At 33.3% G+C, this 13,863-nt stretch overlaps 1 protein-coding gene across 5 annotated transcripts in view; it reads left to right on the forward strand.

Annotated features, from left to right (window-relative positions):
• Window positions 1-13,863, forward strand: part of PPP1R12A (protein phosphatase 1 regulatory subunit 12A) — a 144,662-nt gene that overhangs the window by 70,515 nt on the left and 60,284 nt on the right. For all 5 annotated transcript variants that reach the window (XM_080810406.1, XM_080810404.1, XM_080810405.1 and 2 more), the window contains exons 4-5: window positions 4,072-4,231; window positions 8,090-8,234. In XM_080810406.1, the coding sequence (XP_080666532.1) occupies window positions 4,072-4,231; window positions 8,090-8,234 (305 nt within the window). The remainder of the gene's footprint in view (window positions 1-4,071; window positions 4,232-8,089; window positions 8,235-13,863) is intronic.

Here is a 13,863-nt window from a genome sequence, read left to right on the forward strand (position 1 = left end):
AATACAGCTAGTAAGTGGCAGATGAGGGATTCAAATCCAGCAGTCTAGGTTCAATTTCAGTGTTCTTAATCCATTATACTAATATTCAAAGAAGTTATGGCCTTCTCAAGGTCGCTAGCTGGTTAAAACAGTAGAATTCAAAGGAAAAAAGGTATTATCATATGTAGTACAATAAGGGTTTTTTTCCCCCTTAGATTTTAATGACCTAAAGTACGGTCTATTACTAATTGGTAGTATTTTAATTTTTTTTTTTAATATGAGAGTAGAGTTTTTCTTTCTAACTGAATTTTCTTAAGCATAAGAAATTTCCCTTCACACATACTTTAATTTTAAATATGAGCTGTTTGTTTTTTACATATCATTTATATGAGCATGAGTTGGAGGCAAAAGAGGATAATTGCTTTGTAATTAGATAAAGATAGAATGAAATTAAACAAATCCAGAAGTGAGACCTATATATTTTTTAATTTCAGTCTGGAGGAAATTTAGAATAGTAAAAGATAATAAAAGTAAGAATATTCAAGATGGTAAAGACAAAAAGCGTAATGAGAATAAAGAGGTGGTCTGTATTTTAAAAGACTGAGTAAAAGTATAAAGCGCAAGAAAAATCAGTCTGAGAAAAATCATTTAGTGAAAAGATTATATTTAATGTATTATAACTTTATAATTTCTTTTAATGAATAACGTTAAAAGTATCTTAAATGATATGAGATGATTATCTTTTGGTAGGAAATTTTTGGCATATAAAATTGATCATTATGAAATGGTGTTACTTTTTTTTTTTGTTTTAAAGATTTTATTTATTTGACAGAGAGCACAAGTAGGCAGAGAGAGGCAGGCAGAGAGAGGAGGAATCAGGCTCCCCGCGGAGCAGAGAGCCCGATGTGGGGCTCGATCCCAGGACCCTGGGATCATGACCCGAGCTGAAGGCAGAGGCTTTAACCCACTGAGCCACCCAGGCGCCCCCATGGTGTTACTTTTTAAATAACGTTCATAATAGGTTTTGTTCATTAAACGTATATGGCATTTATAATGGGGTTTTACAAATTCTTTTTGGGAATCTTTTTTTTCATTCATTTATTCACTTGAGAGAGAGAGCATGAGTGGGATGGGCAGAAGGAGAGAGAATTGCAAGTGGACCCTGAACCAAACGTGAGCCCCAGTTGGGACTCAATCCCATGACCCTGAGATCAAGACCTCAGCTGAAACCAAGAGTTGGACCTCAATCAACTGCACCACCCAGGCGCCCTCTTTTATGGGAAGTCTTATTGCAAGTTTCTTTTTAAATGTGATGTGATATAACAGTCCCTACTTTGAAGACGACTTTCCCTGTACTTAAAGTAATGTGGGGATTTTTTAAATGTTTTCATTTTCATTGAGCTTCAGTTGAATGGTTTAGTTGTGCCTTGAATAGTTGGTAATTTGCTTAGGCAAGGGAAGGATACAGTCCATGTAGAAAATAATAGCTTGCACAACAGCACACAAGCATGATGTACTTGGGGACCTTGGTGGAGATCTAGATTGTAAGAACAGTGGGTAATGTAAAAGAGAAAAAGTAGAGGTTAAAAGTGTATTGAGACCAAATCATAAGAAAGGCTATGTCTACTACACAAAAGAGCTTGAGTTTTGTCTTACAGGAGGTAAGGAGCCATTGATGAATTTATGTAGAAAAATGAATGATTATATTTTGATATGGAAAAACTGGGCTGGCAGTGGTGTGGGAAATTAATCAGAAGGTACTGAGATTGCGTGAGTTAAGAGTCAGTAGTAGAAGTTAAAGTGTGGGATAAAGGACATGAACTAAAATGGTGATGAATTATGATACCATCAAGACAACAGTCTAGGAGATGGCAATTCGAAGTCTGTGAACTAATTGGATGAGGGCTGGGAGTAAGGTAAAGGGAAGGATTAAGGATGCCTTCCAGGTTCCTGGGTAAGTGGTAGTACCTACTATAATAAATACAAGACAGGCAGCAAGCTGACTGGCTAGGAAAATTGAATTAAGATTTTAGCATTAAGTTTCAAATGCCTGTGGCATATGATTTTATTCTATTATTTACCTAGTCTTGACTCTCTTCTGTTCTCCAAGCTCAGATATCCAGCTGACTACCTGATATTCAGTTAGGTAGATGTCTGTCAGGGCATCTCAAACTTCACATTTCTCTTACTGAAAATTTAATTTTTCCAGTTGCTCTGGCTGAAAACCTTTGATTCATATATGACATCGTTTTCTCTTACATCCAAGCTAACAGATTCTGTGGGTATACCTTGAAGAATCCAGAATCTAATCTCTCTCTTTTTTTAAAAAAATTTTATTTGTTTATTTGACAGACAGAGATCACAAGTAGGTAGAGAGGCAGGCAGATAGAGGGAGGGAAGCAGGCTCCCCGCTGAGCAGAGAGCCTGATGCGGGGCTCAATCCCAGGACCCTGGGATCATGACCTGAGCCAAAGGCAGAGGCTTTAACCCACTGAGCCACCTAGGTGCCCAGAATCTAATCTCTTTACCACCTTAACTACTACCCTAGTTTAAGCTACTATCATCTCTTATCTGAATTATTATAGTAGCCTCCAATTTGATACCTCAGTTTCTTCTCTTAACTTTTCAGTTTAAGTGATCCTCTTAAATTAAGTCAGATTGTGTCACTCTGCTCGTTGTTCTCACTACTTTATAGATACCCTGGCCTTCTAAACAGAACATTCCAAGCAGGCTTTTACCTCAGAGCCTACTAGGACTTCCCTATGCCTGGAATGTCTCCCAGATTAGAATATGACTGTCACTTTTTTTTTTTTTTCCCCTCTAATGTCACCTTACAAAGAGACTTGGCTTTACCAAACCATGTAAAACAACAGTTTTTATATTATCATTACTCTCTGTCCCTTTACCTTGCTTTATTTTTCTTCCCATATGTATTATTTTCTGCCATCTAATAAGTTCACTTCTATACTCATTACACCTTATAAGAAGTACCTGACATCTTGTAGGCACTCAGTACATATTGAATGGATGGGTGAATGGCTAAATGGGTGAATGAAAGAAAAAAATCCTGACCAGACAGTTGGGATACGTGGATATGAATTATAGGTGAGATCTTAGCTGAGAAGGAGTATGTGTGAGTATGTGTGTGTGTGTGTGTGTAATTGTTTTTACTTATTCATTCATCATGTAGTTAGTATATATTTACTGATCCCTTTTACTCTGTATTAGGTACTCATCTAGACAATGAGGATACAGGATAAAAAAGCATTATCTTTACTTTTAATTAGTTCATGGGTTCCTGGAGTAAGACAGACTATATAATTGCACTCTGGTTTATGCTGTTCATTAAATAACCAGCAGTTTAAGCCATGAGACCACATGAGATCATTTAGGAATTTCAAGGTTATCTTTTCTACTTTGATTTTTTTTCTCAAGATTTTGAGCTCTTGAAGGTAAAAAGAAGTTAAGTGTGTACTGTTCCTTTTTAAATTCTTTCCACTCTTAACCATCTCAGCCTCAGTGCTTAATAAATGCTTTTAAATGAATGAACATCTATATAATTTATTAAAATTATAATGCTGATACTAATAGTGAAGAATGTACTATGTTGGAAAAGGAAAGAGTTTGGTAGAGCATCTGTATGAAAATTGCTAAATTTTCTGAGTCGAAGTCTTCAATAAACATTTCTACCTAGTAGGCCAGAGTTCAGAGAATTGGTCAAAGCAGTTAGAAATTTAAGACTTAATTATATTTTGCTCTGTCTTGTTTTTAAACTAAAGGATGATATACCTAAGGAAATAATCAAATTTTTAAGAACAAAGGATTTATCAGAAAAGGTAAAAAGAGAGCCAAAATAATATTGTGGGGCAAAAACTAAATAATGAGTAGAGAAGGCTAATAAAATAGCTATAGTATTCCCACATTTCCTTATTGAACCAGCTTGTTGTTAGCAGCCCATTTTTCAAAAATACAATTTCATTTTTAGTTTTTATTTAAACCTGACTTGTTTGGAATAATTTTATTTCCCAACGTAGAAAAAACATTTTCTATAAAGAGAAATAAAATAAATAAAAGCAATTTTTATTTTATCAGGGGTTGATATAGAAGCAGCTCGAAAAGAAGAAGAACGGATAATGCTTAGAGACGCAAGACAGTGGCTAAATAGTGGTCACATAAATGATGTCCGACATGCAAAATCTGGAGGGACAGCACTTCACGTTGCAGCCGCTAAAGGCTATACAGAAGTTTTAAAGTAAGTATTGTTTTTCACAGTCATTTTTCTAATTTGGCTTACTTTCTTTATTTCATTGTTCCTTTTCTTCAGATACCTGCAGACATTATTTTGAAAGGGTTTATAAAAGTGATTTGCTGTCTGTTTATAGGAAAAAGAGAAAACTACGTTGAATGTTACTGCTTTATATCTAAAGCCCTTTTTTTTGCTCTTGAATTTTGATTATTCTGTTCTATTCTTTGGTTGTAGTTTTCCACTAAGTTAAAGTGTCAGACAATCATTAAATGTTACCTTCTGGGGTGGTAAATTACTACAAAGTCATTTTGAGGTTCCCAGATTGACTAACTCTGGTTACTGAGACTAAAAACAGTATTCCATATAAACATAATCATCATATTCAAAGAACTTGATTCTTAGTGGATCTTTATTTATATGTAATTTATCTAAAATGCAGTTTTCTTTTTACTACATAATTTTGGGACTCCGAGTGCTTTTAGCATAATATCAGGTTATAAGCAACTGAGACTTTTTAGGTCTATATATTGATCAGCAGATTTCCTTGAAACAAAGCTCTGTTACATCACAATATTTTTTTTTTTCTTTTACTTATGCAGTGCAAAGCTGTTGGCAGCCATATGAAAAAAATAATTTAGTGCATAACTTTCATTATATGTATGTGAAAGGAAATAAGACTAGCACTCAGGAAAATCTTCTCCACCCTTTATATTGTTATGTTCCACCGGAGCTTCTAATGTAAAACTGTTCTCCTTATTCCCTCTGCTCAGTAAAAACAGTGAGGTTTAAGTGGGTCACCTATTCCCAAGTTTTCTCCTTTTTTCAATCTTGGCTCGCTTCAGTAACTGAAGCCTTCTAGAATAGTGAAGTTAACTTTTGATTACCTTTTGTTATCCTGTGTGTTTTTCTCTAATCCAAAACTTAGCAAACTTGTAGACCCCATGAGCAGGTCACAAATGAACTTAGTGACTTGACGACAGCATTTTCTAAAGAAGAAAAATGAAATATTAGAGAGTTGCGTATGGTAAAGGCAATGTATTTTGAGTACTAGTTGCACTATAAAATAGTTTTCTAGACAGCTTCCAAGTGGTCTTTAATTAGGTTATCTAAGCTCTTAAAATTCTTTATTAAGATTTTCAATGGGCATTGGGATATATTTTAAACTCCTCAAATTAGTACTTAAGACCGTAAGTCATCCTCTTAAGCTAAGCTGCTACCATTGCTCCTCAGGCATGCATTATTCCAACTATATATATCTACTTGAAGTTCTGTCATGATGTCTTAATGCCTGCTTTGTTTCTGTCTAGATACCTTCATTCACCATCTCTTCAACTTGGAGGCAAATTCCTTTCGATCCCTTGACTCAGTTCAAGGCTCATAAGTCTATGAAATAACATGCTCAACCTTATTTATAATAAGTGCAGATAAAGCTACAATGAATTACCATTTTTCATCTGTCATATTGGCAAAGATTAAAATGTTTGGCACACTGTGTTGGCGAGGTTGGGGAAAAGGCACTCTTTTATGTTACTGGTTAAAGTATGACGATTGAACAGATTCTATCAAAGTAACAGTTATTCTTTGGCTTAGCAATTAGTTCTACCTCTAGGAATTTTTTTTAACAGATATTCTCACAGGAAATAAGGTATGTGCTAATAACAACAGCTTTATTTGTAATAGGAGTAAGAGAAAGTTGAATAATTTTTGATACCCTCTTTCACTGGTAGCGATTAAAACACTATATATAGATATAGAAAGAACACTAGGATATATTAACTGTAAAAAAAACATAAGGACAGAAGTATTCATCATTTGTGTTTATATTTGAAAATTTTAGGGGCATCCGACTGGCTCAGTTGGTGAAGCATGCAACTCTTGCTCTTGGGGTTGTGATTTTGAGGCCCATGTTGGGTGTATAGATTACTTAAAGATAAAGTCTTTAAGAAAAAAAAATTTTTTTAATTTTTTTTGCTGGTATATACATAAAATCTCTCTAAGGATCTAATCAAAATTAGTAGTATGGTTATCTGAGGGAGGGGAAACTGGCTAAAGGTCAGCAGTGGGAGGGTGACTTCCTTTTATAGCCATTTATTCTTTTTTATTTTTGAACTTTGTAAGTATGTTACTTAAATAAAAATATGCATGAAATGAAAAATAAACAGAAGATACCGGTTTCATATGTAACCTTCTCCCCACTTATTACCCCTGTCCCTTTCTCCACAAATACACAACCCCTTTCAGTTGAATTTGTTGCTTTTCAGCTCTGTACTGCCATTGCATTACAGAAACTGTCTTTGAGGGTTGATTGTTTTACTTGACTTTTGTCCTCCATTTGAAGCTCCTTGAATATAATAAGCACTATCTTATTTTTTTAAGTATTGTGTGGCCTGGCATATAAAGAGAGCCTTATGATTATGGGGAAAAAAAAATATATATATATATCTACCTTTCTTGTCTTGCCTCTCCAGATAGAATCCCAAGTACTTACAATTTTTGTCGCTCAGAATATTTAGTATGATTCCAGTTCATATTTTCTAATGGGGAATATATTTTCATATCTTCCAGTATTATTCTGTCTGTTAATAAAGTTTCTGATAATATATGTTAATGGACCTATTTTTTTGAACTTTAAGTTCTAGACTTATATCTGTTAACCTCTTATTTAGATTGGAGACTCTTAAATGTTGGTCTTCAGGCAGGTAACAGGGGACTTACTAAAAATATAAATTGGCAAGGTGCATCTCCCAATATGCTGTTTATTTCCATAGAACTATAGTGGAGCTGGGGAATTTTTTTTTTTTTAAATAAGCCTTAAAATGGCTTTGTTTTGGATCCAGAATTGGAAATGGCAGCTTTGGATATTCTTAGGAAATAGGGGATCAATTCGTGAAATATAAATAAATGAAGGGTTATGTATTAGCTATCACTACCACCTCCTGTAGGTAAAAAGAAGCCCTTCTCAAGCTCAACTTCTTGGAAAGTAAGGTAAAAGTCAACCAGATTTCATGAGTTGTAAAGTATTTACTACTCGCCTGTGTGTGTGAGGCTGTGTGCTATGTGCAATTTATAGACCAATTCTTTGCTCTCTGAGCTTAATTTTCTAAATAAAGGTTAATGTCAATATAAATTAGGAAGGCATACTAACATAATTTATACAGTTCTTTGCACTGTATTAAAATGTATTCCTCTTTTCTAGCTTTGTTGATAATTAGTATATCTGCTTTCTACTGCTGCAGAAAAGTAGACTCGACCCCTTGAATATTTGGTTTGCTTTGTTTTGTTCTTAACAGATTGTCATTTTCCTATGAAAATTACCCATGATAAATCATTAAGCTTTGTGAAAGCCTTCACAATCTAGTTCCTCAACTGCAAGGCAACAGAAAGACTACAAAATAAATTTGTTTGATCCCAGTTTATTTTTAGAACACATTTAGCTTGAGATGATATATTAAATGGATACCTGAAGACATTCCCTCAATAAATCAGTTTACCATACAAATTGATCCAGGAGTTTTTGAGTTTACATTGAAAAATTACTGACTTTCCTATGAAAATTTCATCTATAATTTTTATTAACAAGAATAAATTAGTATTGCACCAAACCATAAGACCTGTTAGTCATTAGGAATTAATTAAAGCTGAATGCATTATTATGACAGTAATTCAAGATCCTCATTGCCAGTGTTTTCTGAGAATTATTTTCTTTTGTCCTAGTTAATTCATTGAAGGGAAGGGAGAAGATATGAACTAGGGAAAGAAATACATCACAAATTTTTGTTAACTTGCATGGTATAAAGCTAATGATATAAGTTTGCTCATTTTTAGATTTCTTAATGATTATCTAATTCACTATAATTTCTTTAGACTTTTAATACAGGCAGGCTATGATGTTAATATTAAAGATTATGATGGCTGGACACCTCTTCATGCTGCTGCTCACTGGGGTAAAGAAGAAGCATGTCGAATTTTAGTGGATAATCTGTGTGATATGGAGATGGTCAACAAAGTGGTAGGCCTTTTAAATGTATTTTAAATATTTAAATTTTTAAAAATATCCAATATGTGTTCTAAATATTTAACTTTTAGAAATAAATGTTTTAAAGTCTGAAAAATGTTGTAATAGAAATTCTGTAATTGTATTAAGTTTTATGAACTGTACAAAAGAACATTTATCAACCACTTACTGATTTTTATTATCAATTATTCAAGTTTTTCTCAGTCTGTGAGTTGGTTTTGGCCTTGTTCCTCAGAGAAAGAAGTATTACTCTTTGAGTAATCATATTACCATACATAATAGATTTGGGTACTTGGGAACTCATAAATAAAGAAGATTTTGCATTTCTCTGAAAGTTTTCTCCCATCATTCTGAGTTGGAACACATGCAGAAGTATATTTCTGTTTCTCTTTAGCTGATAGTCTTAATAGCTTGTTTATAGTAGCTTTTTAAGTGACATGGATAATGGGGTCTTACAACATGTGAGACTAATAAAAACCACAAAGTTTTAGCCCAAATAAAATAATTGAGATGCAACGTCTAGTCCTAGTTTTGCAGATGAGAAAACCATTTATGAGGTAAAAGATTTACTTAATATCACCCAACTAGGTAGAAAGAAGGAGTGAATGTCATATATATATACACACACATACATACATACATATACATATACATATATATACTTTTTTTTTTTTTTTTTTACAAAATCATGAACAGATTCAGGTTATCAGTTTCCTTATTAGATGAGATATTTTTTCCTTGACTCCCTTCTAAGCACCATCGTTCAGTTACCAGTGTCACCAGTATTCCTGTTAGTTCCTCCTGTTCTGTGTTCATGATTCTTACTATCTACCAACAGTTGCAGAGCTTAAAACACATCTCCCCTAGGTGAGCTTGATTACCCTTAACTTCCATAGAATATCCCTTATATATTCCATTTTATAAGATAATGTTGTAGATTACTTAGCAGAGATTCCTAAAATGATCTCATCTTTATTTAAGTGGCACCATCTGATCCTACTGCGTCCATTAATATAAGTACTGGTGCTGATTATGCTCTAATTAACTGCAGATTCCAATTGGAGATCTGCAAAGGGAAGAGAACAGATATGATATACCATATGCCCAAGATTTTCCTGTGGGTGTTTGGAGGTTGTGCAGATTGATGTCCTAGTTGCTGACATGAAGCAATAAAGAAGCCCTGTGAGCTCCTTTGCTCTTTCTGGAGCATTTCATGTATGTGTTTATGAATGTGTTTTAAGTAAGAAGTGTGCAGGCAAGTTAAAGTCTAAAAAGTAATGAAAATCTTCAGGAAAATCAAGATTTAAAAAATGCTTGAGATTGATCCAAATGTTTGAGAGTATAAGTCTAGGTTTGCTTTTATATAAGTATAAAAGTCTTCGATTTTGTAGTCACGACTTTTGGTAATTTGCTTTCTCTATTGTTTTTATTATAACAATATTCTGTTTTGTAATCAGCATTAGAAGACAAATGTTGATACTGTTAGATTTTAAGTTAAAAAGTCAGGTCATTTTAGCTTGACAATTTATACTTAACTTCCTCTCCTTGGTGTAGAAATTCCCCCAGGTGCTGGGATTTTTCTGAAGAAATTAGTAAATACCTCTTACATTCTAATCTCTGTTCTGCATGCCTCTCTCTCTCCCAAACAGCGTCCCCTGATGGCCACTTGTTCATTGACATGGACAGTACTGATAATTGGTTCATTCTTTGGCAGTGGCCTCCAGATAAGGACCAGAGAGAGCAGCTTATTAACGGAAATGCTTTTCCAAAAAGATTGAATCATTTTCCAGTTTAAACATGTTATGTTTTGGTAGTGATTCATAGACAATATGTAGTATGTATGAAAAAATTATTTTATCTTAAACCTGTTCTATAATTGTCTAATTCCTTTGCCGTACAGTTCATCGTAATTATGCTCTAGGAGAAAGACTGCATATAAATAGTTTTTCTTTATCTCCTTTTGTTTCTATCTTACTATAGTAGCAGTTTCTTGTGTCATCCTAAATTTTAGTATCTTATCCCCTCATTTCATCATTTCAGTATTTCTTTAGATGATCTTAGAAGAATTATGCCTCATATAGTTCCTTAGAATTTTATAGTTTTCAACTTGTTTTCACATATATTATCTAATGCTATCCTTTTAACAGCCCTACAGAATTGTTATCTGAGTTACACAGATTTGAGAACATGATCAGAGAAGACAAGTGATTTTCTTAAAGCCCTAATAATTAGTGTAATTAATTAAGAATAATTTATTTTGGAGGGCCTGGGTGGCTCAGTTGGTTAAGTATCCAGCTCTTGGTCCTGTCTCAGGTCATGCTCTCATGGGTTGTGAGATTGAGCCCTGCATTGGGTTCTGTGCCTAGTTGGGAGTCTGCTTAAGAGTCTCTCCCTCTGCCCTTCCCCCTACTTGTGAACATGTGCTCTCCCTTGCTCTTTCTGAAATAAATCTCTTTTTAAAAAAGAATAATTTGTTCTGCTAAGTTCCTCTGCAGCTTTTTCATAGTTTTTGATTTCTCATGTTTTATTTTTCCAGATACTAACTCATATGTTGTAAAAAATATGATTTTAAAATTTTTATCAGAATTGGATTTTTCTTTTAAAATACCAGGATTTTAAAGACATAGTTTAATGGCGAGAGGCAAATAATGAATATAGCATTTTAAAGGCCTTTATGCCATAAGTATACCAAAATGCAAGCATTTTTGTTTTTGGGAGGGAGACTATTCTATAGTAATGGAAGATATTTTTACAAGACTTTGTATTTTTAAAATTTTAATTTTATAGTTTTGCCTGTGTGAGTTAATCTCTGTTACCATTGGCTGCATTTTACAAAAATATGTCATACTATTCAATCAAAATTAGTCTTTATTGTATAAGCCTGCTTAAATGAATTTATTTTGTCATTTGATACCTACAGTACTTATAGATTTAAATTTTTAATAAATTTATTTTTAAAATGGTATCAAAAAGTACTTACAGAACTTTCAGGATTTAGTTGAATTCTTTATTAATAGAAAGTATAATTTTAGTAAATGTATAATTCAGAAAATGCAACAAATCATGTAGAAAATTTGAAAGTCTTTCTACATAAAAGTGGGAGAAGTGTTCTTAAAATAAGAGATTTTGGTCTTATTTCTTTAACATTGTAAGACATTTGCTGTCATTTTAACTCATTATAAATTATGTGATACAGACTTTAAATCCCAAGATTTTTATTTTGTTTGCTTAATTTATTAAAATAATTGTCTTACTAGAATATAACCAAATATTGTTCCTTTTTAAATACTAACTAAGATGTTTTTCTAATTGGAATTTTCTTTTAATACAACAGTGATTGGTAGACAACTTTTTAGTTTGGTAACTATTATTACAAAAATTTAAGTGAATAAAAAAACTGCTGGGGCGCCTGAGTGGCTCTGTCGTTAAGCGTCTGCCTATGGCTCGGGTCATGATTCCAGGATCCCGGGATCGAGCCCCACATCAGGCTTAGGCTCTCTGCTTGGTGGGAAGCCTGCTTCTCCCTCTCCCATTCTCCCTGCTTGTGTTAACATCTCTCGCTGTCTCTCTCTCACTCTCTGTCAAATAAATAAATAAAATCTTTAAAAAACAAAAAAACAAAACTGCTTCTCCTTAATGGGCACATGGGTTTTTCCCCCCTGCTTTTATCCGAGCTTATTCTTATATTCTGTAAAGACAGTGGAGCAGTAGAGACCTAGCTTCTATTCCCACTTTCCCTTCATTGCCTGCATGACCTTAAGCAAATGCCATACATTCAGCCTAGGTTTCCTCATGTGTGCAGTGGGAACCATAATGCTTGTCCTGACTACTTCACTGGTTGTTCTTGAAAATGAAGAGCGATCACACCTGTAAAAGCAATTCGGTTAGAATAAGTTAGGAAAGAATGAAGAGTCTATGAAGTTAGACTTAAAGAGTAGCTCTAGTGTGATTCTGGTAATTAACAGATGTGTTGTAAACTGATTTTTTAAGCAGTAATTTTTTTTTAAGATTGTTTTCTTTATTGATAAGAGTTCTTATTTTCTTATTTCTTAGCATTGTACCCTCCTCGGTTATTTCTTGGTTACATTGAGTGATTCTGTTTATATGCCCTACTGTGTTATATCCCATTAATGAAGCATAGTAGCCTTACAGTAATTAAGAATCAGGTGATGTTTATAAGACTTTGTAATTGGCTGCCTTCATGACTGTCCTGTATATTGTTTAATGAGCATGGTTAAGTTGAGGGGTGTGCTTTTCTGAAATTAGAAACTTTACTCTCTTTATAGCCTGCATTTTACTCTAGTTTTTATTCTCTATCAGCTGCTGTTTGCAAAGTAGACTCATTTTTCAAGGGAGAAAGTGAAAAGAAAGGTTAGTAAGGTGATCCATTTCTTACTCTTCTAAAGGAAAATTCCTTGGTTACTAAAATAACCCCATTTACATTTAACTGCTGCTAAAATTTAATTACAATTCAAAAAATTTTTAAGGTGCAGTATTTCATTCATGAGAAGGGTTGATAAATGCTTAAAATAATACTTAAAACAAAGCCAGTTTGTTATTTTCACTTAACAAGATCTTGAACACAATTTGCATAACATAGTATATGTAACATTATAGAACTAATTATACAAACAGACTATGATATAGCAAAATGGATTACCATGTATTTATAATCTAAAGGGCACCTTCAAAATTTGAGCCAGTTACTTCAGAGCTGCATATTCTTCAGGAATTTAATTCTTAGCGTTTAATACTCAAGGTTGAAATGTGGGAAAAGGTTTATTAAAGCTAAAACATTTTCTCCTGAACTGAGTGGGAAAGGATAAGTTGGTTCTTAAATTCCTGCTGGGAAGATTTTCCAACAAGAAAATGCACATACATGTGTTTTTGAATACGTAAATTTTAAATACATGCATTTGCCTATCTTGATAAAGTAGCATTTCATGTACTTTTAGGATACATCTCATAGATCATATTTTTTATTTTATAAATAGACAATGGAAAAACCAGCTCAGGTAGCTTATATCTCATTTTATAGCTCTGGAAAATGTAACTTGTATCCAAGTAGATGGCAGCATCCTAATATTGGTGTAGAATTGAGAGTTTTAGATTTGTTTTTTAATGGAAGAGCTTATATAATTTTAGAAGGCATTATTATCTACTCATCTGGCTTTTTTGTAGCTGTGAGACTCCTTTTGTGAAAGAAATTTGAATTGCCTTTAAGATTGATACATTTTCTAGTTGGAAAAAAGTAGAGTTTTTTTCTGAGAATGGATTGTATACCAGCCAACATATTAAGTAGAATGTATTCTAATAATGAACTTTTTTGACATTCTGGAATCCTGTACCAATAGGGTTATTGCAGGCAACAGAAGAAAACGTTACTATGTTTGGTCAGCAGCTCTTTGAAATTTTCTTTTCCACAGTGAATAAAAATAGATTGACAGATGTTCATCTGAACTAATTTTTGAAACTAAGGCATACCTGTGGCTGGCTGAACTTTAAGCAGTTTGGAAATACATATTTTTACTTCGTTACTCTGTTAAGACTTTCATGTTTTTTAGGGAGGTATCAAAAAGAAAAAAGGCCTCCCCTGAAACAAATAATACATTATATGTTAATT

This window comes from Martes martes (genome assembly GCF_963455335.1).
Source record: "Martes martes genome assembly, chromosome: 8".
Taxonomy (NCBI): Eukaryota; Metazoa; Chordata; class Mammalia; order Carnivora; family Mustelidae; genus Martes; species Martes martes.